Raw genomic sequence first — 22,948 nt, 5'->3', positions numbered from 1 at the left:
TGGCTAGATCTGAGTAGGGGTTCGAAGTTTACTGCACGTATTGTCCTTGCCTAGTGCCGTAGTTTGAGCAGGACCCTTTTGCCCAGATCTGCCCATCATAATGTTCTTCTTGTAGGTTTCTAGGACCCTCTGGATCCTTCTATTTCCCCATTCTCCCATGCTTCTCTCACCTAGAGTCCTAATAGGATGACCTCCCCTCTGACCCACTTTTCTGGTGAGTGAAGACTTTTATGGGACATGCCCTTGGGTTAGTGTCCAGATATAAGTGAGTACATACCATTTCAGTCTTTCTGCTTCTGGGTTAACTCACTCATTATGATCATTTCTAGTTCAATCCATTTGTCCACAAATTTCAGGAATTCCTTGTTTTTAATAGCTGAGTAGTGTTCCATAGTGTAAATGTACCAGAGTTTCTTTATCCATTCTTCTACTGATGGACACTTAGGCTGTTTCCATGTTCTGGCTATTATGAATAAGGCTGCTATGAACATGGTTGAGCAAATGTTCTTGTTGTGTGCTGGAGCATCTTCTGGGTGTATTCCAAGGAGTGGAATAGCTGGGTCTTGAGGAACCCCTATTCCCAGTTTTCTGAGATAGCACCAGATAGATTTCCAAAGTGACTGTACTAGTTTGTTCTAAAAAAAAACTCATATTACAACTCATATTACTTGGAATCATACAATACTTGCTCTTCTGTTATAGGGCTATTTCACTTAGCATGGTGTCTCCAGGCACTGTGAGTACTGTGGCGTGTTGCAGCTTCCTTCTGTTGTATGAGCACACTGCATTTTCTTCATCCATTCATATGTTGATGGGCATTAGGTGTTTTTCAAATTTGGGTTATTGTGATGAGTACTATAATGATGAGCAAGGTTAATAGTATTGTAAAATAGAGATTTCAGTTCTTTTGGATGGAGATTGTTGGCTCACGTGATAGTTTCATTCTCAATTAAAAAAAAAAGAACTACATATTCTCTTCTGTAAAGGTTGTGCTGTTTTAGACTCTTATCTATAAGACAGATTCTTACATACTCCAGGCTAATGAAACAACCCTTGCTCTTGTTTAATCTTATTCTTTGCATCAGTCATCCTGAGAAGTATATAAAATATACAATTGTGACTTAATTAACATTTCAGCTATGATTTAGTGACACTAAACAGCCTTCACTGTATCCATTGGCCATTTACACATATATTCAATTGCTTAGCCCATTTTTATTTATTTTTAATTAATCTACTTTTTTTGCTTTATTTTTGGAGACATTGTTTCTCTGTGTAGCCTTGGCTGTCTTGGACTCACTTTGTAGACCAGGCTGGCCTCAAACTCACAGGGATTCACCTACCCCTGTCTCCCAAAGTGCTGGGATTACAGGTGTGCACCACTGCACCCAGCTTAATTAATTTATTTATTCTATGTATATGGGCATTTTACATCAGGAGCCATTTGTAAAGGCTATCAATAGGCATTGCTGTCATGATCTCTGCTCCAGCATAAGAATCACATGGATTGGCTGAGCCCATGATTAAAAAGGATGTTCAGCCAAGTATACACTCAAGGGCTTCAGATTTCAGAAAATGTACAGTGTGGCCTCAAGGCTGAGAGTCCATTGAGATTAAACCATTTTCCCTGTGTCAGCATTATCTCCTGAGAGTGACCTTCTGCTTTTATTCCCATGCCTGAGATGTCTATAAATTGAATGGTGAATAAAGTTAAGAGGTCGTGCGGTATTGACTGCAGGCCCTCTAGAGCCTATTCCATGTTTCCAACTATGTCTTGCCTCAGTTTCTCATTTCAATATTGTCTGGCAATTTTACCTGGATGTATATCTGGGAGCCAGAAGAAGGTGTCAGATGCCCTGATACTGGAGTTAACTGGCATTTGTGAACTGCCATGTGGGTGTTAAGAATCAAACCCAAGGCTCATAACTGCTGAGATATCTCTCCAGCTCCAATCCATTTTTAAATCATGGACTTTTCAGTTCAAAGAATTCTTTGCGCTTATTTTTGCAAAGTAACTCCTTTTCAAACATGTGATGTGCCGATATTTTCAAGTTCCATAGGCTTTCTCTTCATTGTTCAGAGTCTTCTCTGTGCTTTGGGCAAACTTTTCTTTTGATGGAGTACTATTTGTTTTTGTTTTGTTACATGTACCCTTAAGTTTCATATGCAAGAAATGACTGCGTATACAAATGTCAAGGATCAGTCTCCCACCTGTAACTCTAGGATATTTGTAGTCCCAGGACTGACATCAGTCCACTTCAGTTGATTTTTATTAATGATGTAAGACTGAGATTGGATTTCACTCTTTTATATTTAGCTATTTAATTTTCTCAATCATTTGTTTTTTAATATATTTTATTAATTTATTCATATTACGTCTCAATTGTTATCCCATCCCTTGTATCCTCTCATTCCTCCCTCCCTCCCTCCCATTTTCCCCTTACTCCATTTGTTAATGTGAATTTCCATTATCTGCTATGTAATAATGTCGCAGTCTTCAAAGATCATTCAGAATATAGGTGATGTCTTATACTGAGATCCTCACCTTATTTATTATTATGATGATGGTCATCATCATCATCATTATCATCATCACATATATTATTTCACCTTTACTACAGTTTCCCCTCTCTCCTCTTTTCTCCAGTCTCTCCCCTCCACCTCCCCTCTCTCCCAGATCCACCCACCTCTGCTTCCCCTCAGGAAAGTATAGGCCTCTCAGGGACATCAACCAAATACTGCATTAGACTAAGACTAAGTATATACCATCACATCAAGGCTGGATGAGGCAAGCCAGAAGGAGTAAAAAGGTTCCCCAAGTAGGCAGTAAAGTCAGGGACATCCCCTGGTGCTACTCCCAAGATTGTCACAAGAACACCAAGCTAATTGCCCATTACATATATGCAGACTATCTAAGTCAAACCACACAGGCTCCTTGTTCTCCTTCAGAGGTGGGCTGGGAACAGGAAGGAGTGGGGACAAAAGGAATCAGATTGGAGTGAGGAAAAAATACTTGGAGAAAGGACTGTAGTGGTGGGAAGCATTTTAGAGGTAAGTTGGTAACCTATTGCAAGGGAATCTATTAGAGTAACCTTAGCAAAAACTCCTACTAATGGGAGACACAGAGCCTAAACTGACCATCTTCTATAACCAGGCAAAGCCTCAAGTGAAAAGATTGGGACACCAACCCAGCCACAAAACCTTTGGCCTACAGTTTGTCCTGCCTGCAGAGTGTTCTGGGATCAGAGCGTAGAAGAATCGTCATCAAAGAGACCAGAGAGACTTTATCCAGTAACTGATGGGAGCAGATGCAGAGTCCCACACCCAAACGTATAGTCCTGCAGAGGAAGGGGAGGGGGAAGAACCAGAGAAACCAGATGGGTTAGGGACACCATGCAAACAGAGCGCACAGACTCAACTAACCAGGACTCCTGGAGCTCACAAAGATTTTACTTCATTCATATTTTGGAGGTTGGAAGAGATGGTTCAGGCATTAAAGACTAGGTTAACAACCAAAAATAAATAACTTTGGAAACAATTTGGGACACTTCAGCTATGTTCTTTCTCAAGAAAATCTTGATTATTTTGAATGTTCTGTGAGTGGATAAGAATTTTTGAGTTGACATTTCTATTTATATAAAGAAGTCCTCAAGGTTTCGATAGGATTTGGGTGGCTCCATAATCACATTAGATACAGTGGACATTTTAACAATATTAAACATCTCAATGCTTGGACCAAAGACGTCACACCATTTATTTACATCTTTGGTAGTTTTATTCATACCTCTTGAAGTTGTCAGTACAACACATTCCTGTGTTAATTTTTTCCTGTTTGTTTCATCTATGTTTATGCTTTTAGAAATGAATTTATTTCCTGAATTTCCTCTTCAAGTAATTAATGGTCCCTGTACAGAGAAGCAACTAACTTTGTTGGTTGGTTACATGGCATACAACTTTGATGATGAATTTTACTTTTTTTTTGAAAAATTTTTGTATTTTTTCTTTTTTTACATATGCATTTATATTATTACACATATGTACAATAAACTACCTACAGCAATAAGAACCATGAAACAATCAGGAATTATATAAATGTCACATTCACAGTGTTTTGGCTATTTGTATTTGGCAACTTTGAAGAGAACATCTTTCCTACCCTGGCACATCTAAAATTCTGAATGTAAATCAGTATCTATCATATCTCATTTTTATCAACTTAAAACATCTATCTAGACCTAAAAACATCTTAACCCTAAAAATAACTAAGCTTAATTGTAAAACTAAACTATCTGGTCTTTAACCTGATCAGAGACTTGAGAAGGAATAAAATGTGCCAAAGGTATCCAAAGAAAGCCCACTCCTCCTCCTCTACTTACATGTTTGCTGTCTTTTATTTTATTTTGTCTGATTACCCAAGCCAGGACTTTCAGCACTGTTCTGAATTAAAATATCAAAATTGGACACATTCTCCCCTGATTTTGTGGGGGCAACAGGTTTTCGCCACTGAGTATAATGTTTGTTATGAGGTAATAATATGCAACTTTTATTATAGCAAGAGAAATTACTGTTTTCAAAGCTTGTTGTTTGAGAAATTAAATTATAAAAGTGCTTGTATCAGAGCCTTCCTTTGGATTTACTGAGAGAATTCAGTGCTTTTTATTATTAATTTTGTAGCACATTGATTTCCATGTCTAATATAGCATTTTTGCATGCCATAGATAAACTTAGAGTACCTGGTCTTTAAAAAACTGTATTAAATTCACTTTGCTAATACGGATTTATATTCAAAAGGGATAATGACTTGTGGTTTTACTTTCTCATTAGTCTGTCAAGTTTAGTATTAATATGGCAAGTTTAGAAGTATTCCTTTTTCCTGTCTTCAGAATAGCTTGAGTATAGTATATTAATATCCAACACATAGCCTTCAATAAAGATTACTGGAGATGTTATAAGGTGTTATTTGGTGCTTAATAATTGAAAGGGCCAAGCTAAGAAATGGAGAACATGTTACATGTTATCAGAAATTTAATAAAGAATCTTGCCTAAAGGAAATTTCTTGAGGATATATATCTAGCTTGACCAATCCTGATGGTGATAAAAATGTTCTACATCTTGCCTATAGACTAATACTGTATTGATATGCTAATTATGAACTGTACTAATGTTTGGCAATATGTTATTATTGAGGAAACAGATAGAAATAAGTATATGCTCTCTGTGTTCCTAAAATTGCATGTGAATTTCCAACTATGATTATTAAAAGATTTATTTATTTTTATTATATGTGTGTAAGTAGTTGGCCTTCATGAGTATTTGTGTGTCACAAACATATAATACCCACAGAGGTCAGAGGAGGGTGCCAGTTACTCTAGTTCTGTAATGACTGGTTTTTGTGTGTGTGTTCTTTATTTTTTTATTTTTTTTAAGTTTCTTAATAAATATTTTTTATTTTTTACATATACACTTAAGTATTATACACACACACATATATATAATAAACTACTTATAGCAAGAAGAACTATGACACAATCAGAAATTATATAAGTGTTACATTCTTAGTGTTTTGGCCGTTTGTATTTGGCAGCCTTGAAGAGAACATCTTTCCTATCTTGGTTCATCCAAAACTCTGAATGTAAATTAGTATCTATCATATCTCATCATTACCAACTTAAAACATCTATCTAGATCTAAAAAGTATCTTAACACCTAAACAACTAAGTTTAATTGTAAAACTAAACTATCTGGTCTTCAACCCTTTCAGAGACTTGAGAAGGAATAAAATTGATTACCTGCGTATACAGGGAGTGCAGATTAGCAGCTTCCCAAGTGAGAAAATGACAGAGACAGTTTGCTACCTGAATAGTCACCCAAAACTCTCTATAACGTTAGAGCATCATCTCAGCCTTCTGGACCAATATATCTGACAGACATATTGGTGAGACAGTAACTATTGAGGACTTGCTTATCCTGTCTTGGCAGAGTTTGGCCATCAACTCTGCCTGTATCCAAGCTTGCCCTTTTTTTAAGGTATAATTCTGTCTGTAGTAGAAACAAGGATATTTTGCCCAGTGGCTGGTTTGCCACATTTGAAGCCATCTTCATAAGAAGGTTCTTTGATGCTCATCATCTTCTTTGAGGTAGGCTGGGTGTTGCCTGGAATTAACCTGTCTCATAGTTAGTGAATCTTTAAAATAATAAAAGCATTTTAAAATGCCATACTCTTTATGTCTCTGAGGTTTTTGAAGACCTTATCAAACTATTTTACCTTATTTTTCTGTAGAATCATATTTATCTGTTGCATGTAAAGTGTATATTCTTTGAATTACTGATTTTTTAAATGACACATGATAATACGTATTTGACATAGAAGAAAGAGAAATTCACTTCTTACTTTTGGAAAAAGGAATAAATACAGGTATGAGCTCTCGTGGGAGTATGGGAAACCAAACCTGAGTCCTTTGCACGAGCGTCAAGTGCTCTTAATTGCTGAATCATCTTTCCAGATGCAATTCCAACTATTTAAAACTGAAAATTGAATTTTTTAAAAAAGATGGTGTCATCTAGAGCTGCATTAAAAATACTTACTTCCTGAAAGTTTTCAACTTTAAGTTGAAACTGATTCTACATACTCTACCTTGACCATTCTTGCCACTTCCAAGAGAGTTAGAATAGTTTTTAGCAACCCATGAAAAGTTTTCACCAAAAAAAGTTAATGCATGAAAGATAAATAATAGATGCTAGCAGATAATGCATACTTATATGAATGCAGGTAGCTGTAATTTCCACAGTCCAGATGGATTTTCAGTGGAATTTTAACGAGCAAGTCAAGTACTCGAGAGGTTATATCCCAAAAGGCATTGTTTCTCATAAACCTAGCCTTGCTTTGCATTGGCAGTTCTTTGCCATTTATCCTTATTGTTCAGGCACAGACACTAACAGGTAATAGTTTTCCTTTTCTATTGACGCAATGATGATTATGTCTCATTTTCATTACAATTTAAGGGTGGGTTATATTGAGGCATTGATAATTTGTCCAACAGCCACCTGTTCATATGCTCAATACATATTCTTTTTTTTTTAGTTGTGTTTTATTTTATTTATGGTGTGCCTCTTATACAACTGTTTTTAATTGTTATGTATTTTCTTTTTTTTCTATTTGGGTTTTTTTTCTCCTTTATTAATTTATTCTTGTTACATCTCAATGGTTATCCCATCTCTTGTATCCTCCCATTCTTCCCTCCCTCCCATTTTCCCCTTATTCCCCTCCCCTATGACTGTTCCTGAGGGGGATTACCTCCTCCTGTATATGTTCATAGGGTATCAAGTCTCTTCTTGGTAACCTGCTGTCCTTCCTCTGAGTGCCACCAGGTCTCCCCCTCCAGGGGACATGGTCAAAGGTGAGGCACCAGAGTATTCTTATACATATTCATCTTACTCAAGATAAGAATTCTATGAGGTACATGCTGATGTACCTTATGATGAAGTAGTGGCGGATTTTGTGTTTGTATGCCAATTGTCTAAAGCTCCTCAGGTTGTCAGCAATAAAACCAAGTTCTTAGTTCATCCCTCTTGAAACTGAACTCTAGAAAGAAAACATGTGTTCCCCATTTCAGTGGGGAAACATAACTACCAACATAGCTACATATGATTTAATTATAAAAAGTAATAAATTTTTCTAATCATAAATGACCATATTTCATTGAATTTTATAAGTTGAAATTCTTCCATAAGCTCTCAAATGACAACATGTTCCTGCACATGTGTCACTATTTTTTGTCATTTATAAGTAGAACATTATGATAGACATATTTGGGCCCAGGGGTCCCGCTCAAACTAAGGCACCAGCCAAGGACAATACAGGCGGTAAACATTAAACTCCTACCCAGATCTAGCCAATGGGCAGAATATTCTCCACAGTTGAGTGGAGAGTGGGGTATGACTTTCTCACATACTCTGGTGCCTCATATTTGACTATGTCCCCTGGAGGGGGAGACCTGGTGGCACTCAGAGGAAGGACAGCAGGTTACCAAGAAGAGACTTGATACCCTATGAGCATATACAGGGAGAGGTAATCCCCTTCAGGAACAGTCATAGGGGAGGGGAACAAGGGGAAAATGGGAGGGAGGGAAGAATGGGAGGATACAAGGGGTGGGATAACCATTGAGTTGTAACAAGAATAAATTAATTTAAAAAAAGCAATATACAAGTGGTCCTATTGGATTCCATTCTAATGGCTTCTTGTTTTTCTTTCTGTGGCAGCTTCCTGACATAGATGGATCCCAGAAACTACACAGTGGTAACAGAATTCATTCTTTTGGGGTTAACAGAGGATGCTACAGTCAGCGCCATTTTATTTGTTATGTTTCTAATAGTTTATTCTGTCACCTTAATGGGTAATTTGAACATAATTGTCCTAATCAGAAGCAGCCCTCAACTTCACACCCCCATGTACCTCTTCCTTAGCCATTTGGCCTTTCTAGACATTGGGTACTCCAGCTCAGTCACACCAGTCATGCTGAGGGGTTTTCTCAGGAAGGGAACACTCATCCCTGTGGCTGGCTGTGTGGCTCAACTCTGTTCTGTAGTGACTTTCGGGACATCTGAATCTTTCTTGCTGGCTTCCATGGCCTATGACCGCTATGTGGCCATCTGCTCACCTCTGCTCTACTCCACAAAGATGTCCTCCACAGTCTGCATCCTCTTAGTGGGAGCTTCCTACCTAGGCGGATGTGTGAATGCTTGGATATTTACTGGTTGTTCCTTAAATCTGTCCTTTTGCGGACCAAATAAAGTTAATCACTTCTTCTGTGACTACTCGCCACTTTTGAAGCTTTCTTGTTCTCATGACTTTTCTTTTGAGGTCATTCCAGCCATCTCTTCAGGCTCCATTATTGTGGTCACCGTATTTATCATTTCTCTGTCTTATGTCTACATCCTTGTGTCAATCCTGAGGATGCGCTCCACTGAGGGCCGCCAGAAGGCCTTCTCCACCTGCACCTCCCACCTTACTGCAGTCACTCTGTTCTTTGGGACCATCACATTCATCTATGTGATGCCCCAGTCCAGCTACTCCACAGACCAGAACAAGGTGGTGTCTGTGTTCTACACAGTGGTGATCCCCATGTTGAATCCCCTCATTTACAGTCTCAGAAACAAGGAAGTTAAAGAGGCCATGAGAAAACTGATGGCTAAAGCACATTGGTGGTCCTGAAATATTTTCATTTAAAGACAGCAATAATGAAGTTCTTCTCTTACAGGTGAATGGCAATGTACTAAGTAAATTTAAGACTATGTTTAAAATATTCTAGACTTATTAATTTTATCATTCCATTACGAAGTCTTTACAGTATAAAAATAACAGATTCACTAAGATAGCAACACTATTTTTTCCTTTATCCTTTTATTGGCTACCATTTTTTTGCATCTGTAAGCACAAATATTTTCACCTAAGTCCTCTTTTCTTTGAATACAGCCTTTAGAATAAAAATGGTAGAAGCTTCTAGAATCCCTTGAATAAGTATAACATTGTAATCCATCACGTTAGTCTGAAAGATGGCCTCCAGCTCCACAGAAATCTAAGGAATGGAGGTAGTAGAGCTGGTGTTGCAAGGATGTTTTTCCCAACAGGATTCCTCTTGTGGTTCTGCTGGCGAACTGTAATCTAGCCAACTTGAAAGATAGCCCAGATTCTCTCTTAGCCAATGGCTGTTATCCTTTAGGAATCTGTTGACAAGGGAACTCTACTGAGGATAATCGCAGCTGCCTTAACCCTGTGGAGATGAAGCACTCAGAGTACTCTCGGGCTGTTTCACTATAGACAATAGTGTGTCATAATTCTAGTGTTTTTGAACAATTTATTTCTTTAGTTACTCTGGGGCTGAAAAGTTTTGTTTTAAAAGATGTATCTACTTTGCGTGCACCAGTGTCTTGTCTACATGTATGCCTATACACCATGTATTTGCCTGGTGCCCAGGAAAGTCAGAATAGTATGTCAGATCCCATAAAACTGGGGAAACAATTGGCTGAAAAGCACTATCTATGTGCCAGAAATCAAACCTTGGTTATCTGCAAAAGCAACAAGTGCTCGTAACCTATGAGCCATATCTCCATCCCTGTGAGCCGTTTCTCCATCCCTGTGAGCCGTATCTCCATCCCTGTGAGCCGTATCTCCATCCCTGTGAGCCGTATCTCCATCCCTGTGAGCCGTTTCTCCATCCCTGTGAGCCGTATCTCCATCCCTGTGAGCCGTTTCTCCATCCCTGTGAGCCGTATCTCCATCCCTGTGAGCCGTATCTCCAGCCCTGTGAGCCGTATCTCCATCCCTGTGAGCTGTATCTCCAGCTTTGTGAGCCGTATCTCCATCCCTGTGAGCCGTATCTCCATCCCTGTGAGCCGTTTCTCCATCCCTGTGAGCTGTTTCTCCAACCCTGTGAGCCGTTTCTCCATCCCTGTGAGCCGTTTCTCCATCCCTGTGAGCCGTATCTCCATCCCTGTGAGCCGTATCTCCATCCCTGTGAGCCGTATCTCCATCCCTGTGAGCCGTTTCTCCATCCCTGTGAGCCGTATCTCCATCCCTGTGAGCCGTTTCTCCATCCCTGTGAGCCGTATCTCCATCCCTGTGAGCCGTTTCTCCATCCCTGTGAGCCGTATCTCTATCCCTGTGAGCTGTATCTCTATCCCTGTGAGCCGTATCTCCATCCCTGTAAGCCGTATCTCCATCCCTGTGAGCCGTATCTCCATCCCTGTGAGCCGTATCTCCATCCCTGTGAGCCGTTTCTCCATCCCTGTGAGCCGTATCTCTATCCCTGTGAGCCGTATCTCCATCCCTGTGAGCCGTATCTCCATCCCTGTGAGCCGTATCTCCATCCCTGTGAGCCGTATCTCCATCCCTGTGAGCCGTATCTCCATCCCTGTGAGCCGTATCTCCATCCCTGTGAGCCGTATCTCCATCCCTGGGAGCCGTATCTCCATCCCTGTGAGCCGTATCTCTATCCCTGTGAGCCGTATCTCCATCCCTGTGAGCCGTATCTCCATCCCTGTGAGCCGTATCTCCATCCCTGTGAGCCGTATCTCCATCCCTGTGAGCCGTATCTCCATCCCTGTGAGCCGTATCTCCAGCCCTGTGAGCCGTATCTCCAGCCCTGTGAGCTGTATCTCCATCCCTGTGAGCCATATCTCCATCCCTGTGAGCCGTTTCTCCATCCCTGTGAGCCGTTTCTCCATCCCTGTGAGCCGTTTCTCCATCCCTGTGAGCCGTATCTCCATCCCTGTGAGCCGTATCTCCATCCCTGTGAGCCGTATCTCCATCCCTGTGAGCCGTATCTCTATCCCTGTGAGCCGTATCTCCATCCCTGTGAGCCATATCTCCATCCCTGTGAGCCGTATCTCCATCCCTGTGAGCCGTATCTCCATCCCTGTGAGCCGTATCTCCATCCCTGTGAGCCGTTTCTCCAGCCCTGTGAGCCGTATCTCTATCCCTGTGAGCCGTATCTCCATCCCTGTGAGCCGTATCTCCATCCCTGTGAGCCGTATCTCCATCCCTGTGAGCCGTATCTCCATCCCTGTGAGCCGTATCTCCATCCCTGTGAGCCGTATCTCCATCCCTGTGAGCCGTATCTCCATCCCTGTGAGCCGTATCTCCATCCCTGTGAGCCGTATCTCCATCCCTGTGAGCCGTATCTCCATCCCTGTGAGCCGTATCTCCATCCCTGTGAGCCATATCTCCATCCCTGTGAGCCGTTTCTCCATCCCTGTGAGCCGTTTCTCCATCCCTGTGAGCCGTATCTCCATCCCTGTGAGCCGTATCTCCATCCCTGTGAGCCGTATCTCCATCCCTGTGAGCCGTATCTCCAGCACTGTGAGCCGTATCTCCAGCCCTGTGAGCCGTATCTCCATCCCTGTGAGCTGTATCTCCAGCCCTGTGAGCCGTATCTCCAGCCCTGTGAGCCGTTTCTCCATCCCTGTGAGCCGTTTCTCCATCCCTGTGAGCCGTATCTCCATCCCTGTGAGCCGTATCTCCATCCCTGTGAGCCGTATCTCCATCCCTGTGAGCCGTATCTCCATCCCTGTGAGCCGTATCTCCATCCCTGTGAGCCGTATCTCCATCCCTGTGAGCTGTATCTCCAGCCTTGTGAGCCGTATCTCCATCCCTGTGAGCCGTATCTCCATCCCTGTGAGCTGTATCTCCATCCCTGTGAGCTGTATCTATCTCCAGCCCTGTGTTCTCAATTTTTTCATATGTACTTCATTGGAAAAACAGCAGTCTTTGGGATCCTTTCTCTGAACCAGACTGTTTCATATTAATAATTTAAAATTATTTGTGTTATATATGACCCCTTTGGTACTTTCATATCAATTTTTTTGTAAATACATTTAAACAGAAAACATAACATTTGAAGAAGCTGGGTTTTTTAATGAAAATGTAAGTTTTTTTATTAATCTTAATGCATCTTTTTCTGGTATAAAAAAATTTACTGTGAGAAAGAGAGAAGGTTCTATGTTACACAATGTGCAGTGTTTTCACAGTTTTCAATATTAAGTCCAATTTTCCTGAGTGCTGGAAGAACAAGAACCAGTGTCAGTAAGACTTTGAAATTGAAAGTTTGATGGATACTTCGTAAATTCACTTCTTTAGACTTTTCCAGTAATGTTTTAATATCAAATTATACAAGTTAAATTATTCTCTGAACTAAATAATGAGGAGTTGTTGGTCTCTACTATGCTAACTCTCTGACTAACATTTACCCTAGAGGTTTATTTAGGACCAAGGACTATATACAAAATTGATATTAGATAATACAATGTGGTCCACAAATACTTCTTGTGTAGCACAATAGAGAAGGAGAAGGTTGCATTGGTCCTAGGAGGATGTTTCTGTGGCCACAGGCATTTAGTTACTGTGTTATGTGAATGTACATGATAAAAAATTATTTCCATTAGGGTCTAGGTGTAAAGAAGCAAATGACAGAATCATTAAATGTTTATTTTCTTTGAAATAATATAAAAGTATGCAAAGGAGGATTCTTTGAATATGTAGCCTTTCAAGTATTCACTTCATTGTCTTTAGAATGCATCTTGAAACCAGCTATGACCCAAAACACAATGGCCCAAGGTGCTTTCAAATGCAGCTAGAGTTTGTATATTTCAAAGTGTCGAGGAATGAGTTGGAGTTTGTTTTTCCTTCATCTCCCAGCACATGCTTGTATTGTGTTCCCCATCATCCCTAACTCTACCTGTTTTTCACTTGGAATTGGGTAAGTCCATTTAGTATGATTGTTTCTTCTTCTGTACACAAATAGCTGCTTGTTTACTTAGAGATTATTAAGATTCAGCCAGTGGAATATGATAAAATAAAAGATCAGGAGTTCAGGGCTAAGTGATTGATGGTAATGGGAAAATATAGAATCTAATCTAATATGAAGCCATAGGGAATATGAGAGGAATGATGGATTCACTGTGAAATGAGGAGATCTAAGTTCCCATTGTGACTAAAGAATTTTGTCATAGGGTCACTAGAATTATGAATTCAAGTTTCTTGGGGTTTCTCAAATTTAGTGTGTCATGAAATATGCATCTTACATAATCTCTGTACTCTGACTGTTTCTATTCTCTTTGGTCTTGAAAAATGTAGATTAACAGTGTCTTAGAATTCTGTTCTCGGAAGTCCATGTTTAAGATCTATGCAAATACCCACCCACCTACCTAATGTGCATGATTAAGCTTAAAATCGTATGAAGGAGCAGAAGTTAAATAAGCGAGTGGCCAAGCCTACATACTCAAAGTGCAGCATGTTGATGGACTCAATAAGATCTTAAATAGAATACCTCCCTTTTCAGATAAAGTGTTTTCTGGGCTTCCACTACCAGAATCAGTCTGGATACCTCTACTGCCAACAGAGTATTTCAGTCTGCTCCTAGCCCAGCTCCTCTCTGCACAGGTTTACTTGGTCACCTGGTGGCAGGTTGAGCCACCATGAGGAAGACTTGGTCACGGTGCCAGATTAAAGATAACACCTGCAAGTTTGTATTTTTATCTTGCAGAATTATAAAAACACCCTAAGGAAAAGTGTTAGACATATGCATAGTTTCAGTTTCCCAGCACTGAAGGAGGTAGTGGACTGCTACACTAAATAACAAACTCTGTTAGCTTTCTGCTGGTGCCATAAGAAGTTACTTCAGGTTAGTGCCTTAAGGCATTATCTTATAGTTCCAAATATCTAAAGTCCAGTGTGATTCTTGTTGAGATGCAGCCAAGAAGGCAATACTTAAAAAGATGCTTTGGAGGCTTAAGAGACAATCAGAACTGCTCTCTCTTCTTGGTTTCTACCTTTCTTTCTATGTATTCCACACCAACAAGCTTTTGTGTAGATTTCATTTTAAGTCACAGCTTTAAAGAACATTTTTTTTCAGCTAGGCTATTTTTAAGAACTTTTGTCATTGTAACAAGACCCCTTTGATAAGACAACTTATTTTTCAACTAGTAAATTTAATTTATATGAGTAATTTAGTATATTGCTAGTTGAGGGGATTTGTTTCTGGGGATCTATGGAAAGCTGCTATTATGCCTACAACATTGAATAGTAAAAGGCATTTTGTATTCCACTCCTTGGAATATACCCAGAAGATGCTCCAGCACACAACAAGAACATTTGCTCAACCATGTTCATGGCAGCCTTATTCATAATAGCCAGAACAATGAAACAGCCTACTAAGTGCCCCTCAGTAGAAGAATGGATAAAGAAACTCTGGTACGCTTACACTATGGAATACTATTCAGCTATTAAAAACAAGGAATTCCCGAAATTTGTGGACAAATGGATTGAACTAGAAATGATCATAATGAGTGAGTTAACCCAGAAGCAGAAAGACTGAAATGGTATATACTCACTTATATCTGGACACTAGCCCAAGGGGCATGTCCCATGAAAGTCTTCACTTACCAGGAGAGTAGGACAGAGGGGAGGACATCCTATTGAGACTCTAGGTGAGAGAAGCATGGGAGAATGGGGAAATAGAAGGATCCAGAGGGTCCTAGAAACCTACAAGAAGAACATTATGATGGGCAGATCTGGGCAAAAGGGTCCTGCTCAAACTACGGCACCAGCCAAGGACAATACATGCAGTAAACTTCGAACCCCTACCCAGATCTAGCCAATGGACAGGACGTTCTCCACAGTTGAGTGGAAAGTGGGGTCTGACTTTCACACGAACTCTGGTGCCCCATATTTGACCACGTCCCCTGGATGGGGAGGCCTGGTGGCACTCAGAGGAAGGATAGCAGGCTACCAAGAACAGACTTGATACCCTACGAGTATATTCAGGGGGAATAGGTCCCCCTCATGCACAGTCATAGGGGAGGAGCATAAGGGGAAAATGGGAGGGAGGGAGGAATGGGAGGATACAAGGGATGGAATAAGAATTGAGATGTAATATGAATAAATTAATAAAATATATTTTAAAAAATAAAAAAGAAATTGAGGCTATCAGAAACCTTTTCTCCAATTACTTCTGCAGTTACCTAATAACTAAGATTCAATATTCTTAATGTCTTATGGAAAATTTATACAAAATAAGTAAAACTTAAGTGCACAGAAAAATTTTCTCTAGCCAGGTTGCTGGAAAATATTTTTTAATGGCAGAACTTGTGAGGCAGAGACAAGTGAATCACTGAGTTTTAGGCCACCTTGATTTACAAAGTGAGTTCCAGGACAGCCAAGCTACAGAGAAACTGTCTTGAAAAACCAAAAAGAAAGAAAAGAAAAATGAGTGACTAAAACAACCTAGGATTTGAAAACTGAATTGAGTAAGGAGATAGAAATGAGGAAGAAATCTTAGAATTAAATGGAGCCGGGCAGTGGTGGTGCATTCCTTTAATTCCAGCACTTGGGAGGCAGAGGCAGGTGGATCTCTGTGAGTTCGAGGCCAGCCTGGTCTACAAAGCGAGTCCAGGACACCCAAGGCTACCCAGAGAAACCCTATCTCAAAAAACAAAACAAAACAAAAGAGCCTCACTGCAGAATTAGAGAATTTCTAGAAAAGCCTAATGATAAAATGGATCAAGTAAAAGAATATCAGGACTTGAAGATGAACTAGAAATATCAGACCACTCAAGCAAAGGATATGAGAAAAAAATTAAAGACTCAGATACACTGAATGTGCAGGAAATTCAGGACACCACAGGAAAATAATCTTCAAATTATAGGTGTAGATGTAGGAGAATAATCCCAATACGGTGATATAGATCTTCAGCATGATTGCATAGGGAAACTTCCCCAAAGTAAGGAATGGCATGCCCATACAGATATAAGAATCACACCGAAGACCAAATAGATAAGACCAGAAAGATAACCTCCCACAGCATATAATAGTTAAAATACTAAATAAAAGAAAGAGAGACTACTGACACCTTCAGAAGAAAAATCACAATTAATTATAAGGGAAAATCTGTTGAGTAACAGCTGATTTTTGATGGAAACTTTAAAACCAGAATAACCTGTGTTCAGTTCTAAAAAAACTGCAGTTGCCAACCAGACTGCTGTACACAGAAAAATTATCTATCATAGTTGAAAGAGAAATTTTTAAAAAGTTCCATGATAGAACTAGACTAAAAGTGTTCTTGTCACCAATTCAAGACACAGAGAGTACTGGAAGCATTACTTTTGACTGAAGAGAGAAAGCCAAGAGACTATAGAAATAAAACAAAAAAAAATCCATCATTACTGAAACACAATACAGTTAAAAACAAACAACAAAAGCAAAAATGTTTCAATCAAAACACACTTTTTTCAACAATAACTTTAAATATTAATGGGCTCAACTCTCCAATCAAAAAATGCAGGCTGACTTAATGGATCATGAAACAAAATCTTTCTGTTATCAATAACAGAGTCAAGGGATGAAAAAGCACTCTTAGTAAATGGAACCAAGAAACTATTAGGTTATCATAATATCTAACAAAATGTGCTTCAGACTAAAACTAATCATAAAAAAATAGAGGTACCTCATTCTATTCAAAGCTATATTGTAATAGAAACTATAAATAAAGCAAAAAAATCTGAACAGTGGCAGGAAAAATTTTGCATACTGTATATATCTGACTACAGATGTGTATTCATGTTTATAAAAATACTTATAGTTCAAAAACACCTTGATTAAAAATACAGAAAGGCTTGCAAACACTTTGCTGTAAATCAGATGTATGTAAGTAATAAAAGAGTGTTTGACATCACTAGTGTTCAGGGAACCTGAGATTAGCTGATGAGTGGGTATCCAGCGGACTCATTATGAGGTGTGGACAGTACAGCAGCACCATCTCTTACCCATGTTGTGTAGTCTGATTGCCTTATGCAGAACCTCACTACGTGACCCACCAGACAGCATTTACACAGGAATCCTCACTACTATGAAGCCCATAAGTAGACAGTTATTTTAGTTTCGAAGTTCAAACCAATCTACTACCATTGAAATGATTTGTTCCCTGCATACGTAATCTGATTAGTTATTTAGCCACAATCCCCTCTCAGCCTTTTGGCTAAAATCAAGGGTAACTATGAAGCCATCAAACCTAATATTCTGGGGCAGGGAAAATAGGAAAACCAAATTTGATCCAAGCATCCATGATAATTAGCATATTAAGAATGTCTGTCGATAGTTCTAGCCACATCAGCCCAGGAGGCCAGAAGAAAGATGCCCAAGTGCTTGCCCCAGGCCAGACTGGTGGCTGGAAGAAAGACATCCTAGTACCCACCCCAGCCATGGTGGCCCAGAGGAAGCCAGAATAAAGAAAAAACACTCAAGTGCCTGTCCCAGCATCTCTGGCTTGGGCGGAGGGGTGGGGGAGGGGAGGGAGGGGGTCTGGAATGAGTGGTGGAGGAATGGGAAAGATTGAGTACATAGTGGAGAGACAGGAGTGAAAGTGAAGCTGAGGAGTTCCTACACTGTGGGAAAATGGAACACCAGACTTGAAGTCAGTGATAAGCAGATTAGATATAGATATAGATGATATAGATTAGATATAGATAGAGATGATAGAGATAGAGATGATAGAGATAGATAGAGAGAGAGAGAGAGAGAGAGAGAGAGAGAGAGAGAGAGAGAGAGAGAGAGAGAGAGAGAGAGAGAGAGAGATATGGAGGCCATGGTGAGGTCCTGGCTCAGGCTCCCACCAAGGGCCATTTTTGAGTCTCTGAATCTGCTGCAGCTAGGGTCTTTGTTGATGCCTATGGCCTGAGTTACCACCAAAAGCCAAGCAAATGTCCATGGGTCTGGGCTGCCAGCAGAGACCATGTGGACATGCTGCCAAGGTGGTACATGCTTATCTGAGTAGCCTGCATTGCCTTCTTAGGCCATGAGAGCATCTGGGCCAGTGATGCTGCTGGCGGCCATGTATGCTAGAGGGTCTGTGTTCCAATACCAGCCGGAGTCTAATATCCTCGGTCCATGTTACCACCAAAGTCTATGTATATGTCCCTGGTCTGGACTGCCACCTGAGGCACTGTGCTGAGCTGGCCCTACCCTCAAACCACTCACCATACTTGGGAGCTCTGGCTCCACCCCTAGCCTGGGCAACACAATTGAGCCGACCCTAGTGGCTGGGGTTTGAGGTAAGCCTGCCCCTCCGAGGACATGAGAGCACGAAAGCTGTCCTGCCTCTCTGGTCTGGCATGGGTTGGCTTGCGATGAAGAGATGCCCTCTCCACTTAAACTTCTTCACAGCCCATGGCAGGTGGGAGAGGTGGCCCTGAGGTCATGAGAATGGGAGAACTGGCACTGGCCCTGCTCCTCAGCAGCTGCAGTACTTGAGAGAACTGACCTTGCACTTTGCCTGGGAAGCACAGTAGAGCTGACCCTCGTGGCTGGGCTGTGGGTGATCCAGTCCCAAAAATGTGAGAGCTAACCCTGCCCCTTGCTGGCTGTGGCACTGAATGATCTAGCCTGGCCAGTGCCAGAGAGGTCATTCTGGTGGTGTGGGTGCCGGTGGACTGGCAGACCTATCAATTCAGTTACCTCCCAAGGCCAGATACAGAGCTTTGAGTTGGCTCACTCCAACATTTACCCTATCTATGCTGGAGCACATGAAAGGGCCAGTCCTGAAGATCCAAAGCAGCAGAATCTACATGACACAGAGCAACACTGGGATATCCGAAAGGAGTTGCAGTGAGGATTCAGTATAGTGTACCAGAAGCCAGTGGCTTTGAAAGTACCCAATGGCTCATTGCAATAAACATTTGCAAATAAAGATGTAAGGACAAAGGGTTATCCTGAGTGACACTCTACAGCTTCTACAACAAGATTTTTTTAAGCTATCTTATTTTATTTTATTGGGGGGACTGCACAGGGGAGGATAGATACAAAGGGATGGGGAGATGAGTGGTATTGGGTACATGTCGTGTAATTCACAAAGAATCAATAGAAAAACTTTTAAAATGTAAAATAGTGTCTGTTGATCTGGGGATTTTATTTATCAGTTTGTTTTCACATGAACACATGTATTATATTTTAAGCTGATCTTTAATAGAAATAAATAATTCTCTCAAGTTGACTTTAATTTTTCTGAATCGCGATCATGCCTCATTCTCTGTTCTGTCTTGAGGGGTTTGTACTTCCTCCTTTGTCATCCAATCACACTGCTAAGTTCCACTCACTGTACTGCTCCCTGCCCTCCTCTCCTTCTTCTGTTTCGCTATCTGTATTCATAGCCCTCCTTTTTCTTCCTTAATTTTTTCTTTTATATTTGTTCACTAATATAATAATTGTCTTTTCCACCAAAGCAACTGTGATCTTAAAAATCGTGTTCAAAGCATTCTGATATGTCTGCTAAATGCAAGTACGTATCCGTAAATGCTTTAAATCCATGATCTATTCACCATAGGACAGTGGTGAGACCATGACTATTCAGACAGTTAGGTAATATTTTAATTCTTTGTTCATTAAATAATGGCTTTTTGACAGAAATACCCAATTTCCCACTATTGTTCTAAGTGCTCAATAGTTGTTCTTAAATGTTCAGGGTTTTTTTTTAATTGCCAGGCAAGGCAAAATTTTATTAATACTCTCTAATACCTTCCTCAGGGCTGTCTGCATTTCTTTGTTTCTTAGGCTATAAACAATGGGGTTGAGCAGAGGTGTCAGTACTGTATATGTGACAGCCATCAGCATGTCTTCACTGAAGGATTCATTGTTCTTGGGTATTAAGTAGACAAAGCAGGCAAATCCATAGTGCAGAGACACAACTGTGAGATGGGAGGAGCATGTTGAGAAGGCCTTATACCTCCCCTGTACAGAAGGCATTTTTACAACTAGGAGTACTATGAAGACATAGGAAATCATGATCAAAACAAAGCTGCCCACGAGCACAAATGCAGAGAGGATAAAAATAATCATTGCGTGATGAGCAGTGTAATCACAGGCAAGGTGAACCACTGGTGAAATATCACAGAAAAAGTGTTGAATATTGTTGGAGTCACAGAAAGACAAGTTGAATATGGTGAAGGTGATGCCAAGAGAACAGAGGAAGCCAACCACACAGGAAGCCATCATGAGCTGAAAGCAGACCTTTTGGGTCATAAAGATATGATAATGCAGTGGGCTATGGATGGCAGTGTAACGGTCATAGGACATGGCAGCCATGATAAAACAGTTGTTGGCTGCCAGTCCAAAGAAGAAAAACATCTGTGTGGCACACTCGGGGAGAGAGATGGCCTTGCTCTCTGACAGTAAGTCTACTAACATGCGGGGCAGGATCACCATAGTGGTGCAGGTTTCTGAAAAGGACAAGGAAAAGAGAAGAAAGTACATAGGGGTGTGAAGGCTGTGATTGAGCTTGATGGCCACCATGATGGATGCATTTGCTATGAGGATGGTCACATGGGAGAGGAGAATAACAGCAAAGAGTAGATTCTGAAGTTTTGGGAAACTGGAAAATCCCCATAGAATGAATGTGGTCACTGTGGTGTGATTGCCCATCCTCCTGTTGGAAACAATTTTGCCTCAGAAGTGAATATGTGTTTGAGGTCAAGACTCTAAGATGTTTGTGAGGAACTTCTGCGCTAATGCCATCAATTGCTTAATTAAGTCTGTCCAAGTTAGTACAAAGCACTGAATAACAGAACCTGTAAAGGGGGAGATAAGAACAGTAAAATAGCTCAGCAGACAAAGGTGCTTCAGCTACATCTTATGATGAAAGTTCAATCTCAAGCATGCACATGTTGGAAGGAAAAACTGACTCCCACACATGTAGCATGGCATTTGTCATACACACACACACATACGCACACACACACACACACACACACACACACACACATGCACAAATAAATAAGTAAATGAATGTATGTGTGTATGCATAAACGTGAACCTAACTATGTTAGGAGCCTAACAGTTGAGGGAAATGATTTGAATATGAGAATCTGCATGAAAGTCACAGAGTGGCCCCAAAATATCTTCTTGGATACTCTTCACAACGCATTCCTTAACACTCTTTTTCCTATTCCGGATCTTCAGGGAGGAAAACAGAGAGTATAAATGTCTTAGTCACTTGATTTTAATGTGCTGGAGTTTTCAAATGACATTTCTCATCAGATGATGCCCAGGCCCTTCAGTATTGTTTACTAACTTGTTAATGTAATTTCCATTCAAATAGACATGATTTTTTTAATTCTGCAGAGATAAAGCAGGAAATTCTAAAGGAGCTTTCCCTTTTTCAGTCTAATTCTGTTTGTATTCTTCACTACCTAGTGACTCCAGGAATGATTTTTGCACCAATAACCAGGTCAGATAAATAAATGAAGTCAGCATGTGCGACTTCTGAGTTGCTACCTTAGTAATAGTAATTGAAAGTAGAGAAGTTAAGGTCTCATCAAAATTCTTGTTCAAGGCAGAAATGATATAACAAACTCAGTTGGAATCAACATGATCTCAAAGACAGTCTCTCTCATTCCAGAACTGAAAGTTATTGTCACTGTGGTCTGGTGAACTTTTATATTTTTAGCAGAACGCTCAGTGTCTTTTCTAGCTGGTGAAGTTGAACATTTCTCTTTGCAATGCAGGCATGAAACAAACAATGGAAGTTCCTCAGACCAATATCACACAGTCATATTTCTATCTTGTTGGTTCCTTTGGCATGCAGTCTATGAAGAAGGCTGGGGAGAGGAAATTGCCAGAAAGACTTTCTATACAATTTTATTTTTTAATCTCAGCTACTGTTAAAGGTGTAGGAAAAAACATACTAAGAATTGGGTAGAAAAAGAAGGCATGGAAGAGAAATAGAGAAAGAGATGTTAGCTAGAAATTATCTAGTACGAGTCACGAAGATAAATTAAAATGACGAATGACAAAAATATATTATTATTTGAAGAGTTACTGTTTTCTATTTGCATTGTGAGTTTAGGTACAGAACATAATATCCAAACCAGAAAATGGGTGCATATTTCATACATATATGTCACAAATAGTACTATCTCATAGAACACTCACAAAACATGTGATAGGGTCAGCATTTAGATTTACAAAGAGGGGATTCAGGTGCAGAATGTTTAGGTGCCTATTAGAGGTCATTAATGTATTCAATATATGTTAACTAAATGACCATGATGTTTCAGATACTTAAACTTGTGTGAGAAACACAATGTTAGCCCCGTAATGTGGGAGTGCATGACTGGTTATTCAATCAGAGACTCCCTATCTGAGGAGGTGACACTCTAAGTTATAGAGTGGAATGAGAAACTGCGTTCAACATGTGAGGCTTGGTGAGGAAAACATCAGTGGCATCGGAAACAGCCACGACCCAGAGCAATAGATCCACTCAAGCAGTTCTCATTCAGACTCTTAAGGCTTGCCTTTACGTTTACCCACACAATCTATTTCCCTGAAGGTTTCCTGGTCAATTTACCTCTAAAGGAAAATCTTTTTTTTTCTATTCTTATTGATTAAGATACAGTTTACTCTATATG

The 22,948-nt window shown here is 40.3% G+C and overlaps 2 protein-coding genes across 2 annotated transcripts; one reads left to right on the top strand and one right to left on the bottom strand.

The window, feature by feature from the left end:
- Positions 1–8,272: 8,272 nt before the first annotated feature.
- Positions 8,273–9,211, top strand: LOC311592846 (olfactory receptor 5p57; the record flags this gene model as incomplete). Its single annotated transcript, XM_084773694.1, has 1 exon — positions 8,273–9,211. The coding sequence occupies one exon, from the start codon at positions 8,273–8,275 to the stop codon at positions 9,209–9,211; it is 939 nt and encodes a 312-aa protein (XP_084629820.1).
- Positions 9,212–20,003: 10,792 nt separating this feature from the next.
- LOC311592825 (olfactory receptor 10T2-like) lies at positions 20,004–20,963 on the bottom strand (the record flags this gene model as incomplete). The annotated part of the gene is made up of 1 exon (XM_084773674.1): positions 20,004–20,963. The coding sequence occupies one exon, from the start codon at positions 20,961–20,963 to the stop codon at positions 20,004–20,006; it is 960 nt and encodes a 319-aa protein (XP_084629800.1).
- Positions 20,964–22,948: the final 1,985 nt, after the last annotated feature.

Source organism: Acomys minous (assembly GCF_964271855.1).
Source record: "Acomys minous genome assembly, chromosome: 2".
NCBI classification, from domain to species: Eukaryota; Metazoa; Chordata; class Mammalia; order Rodentia; family Muridae; genus Acomys; species Acomys minous.
Note: the sequence above shows the minus strand (reverse complement) of the source record. Positions and strands in the feature narration are given on the sequence as shown.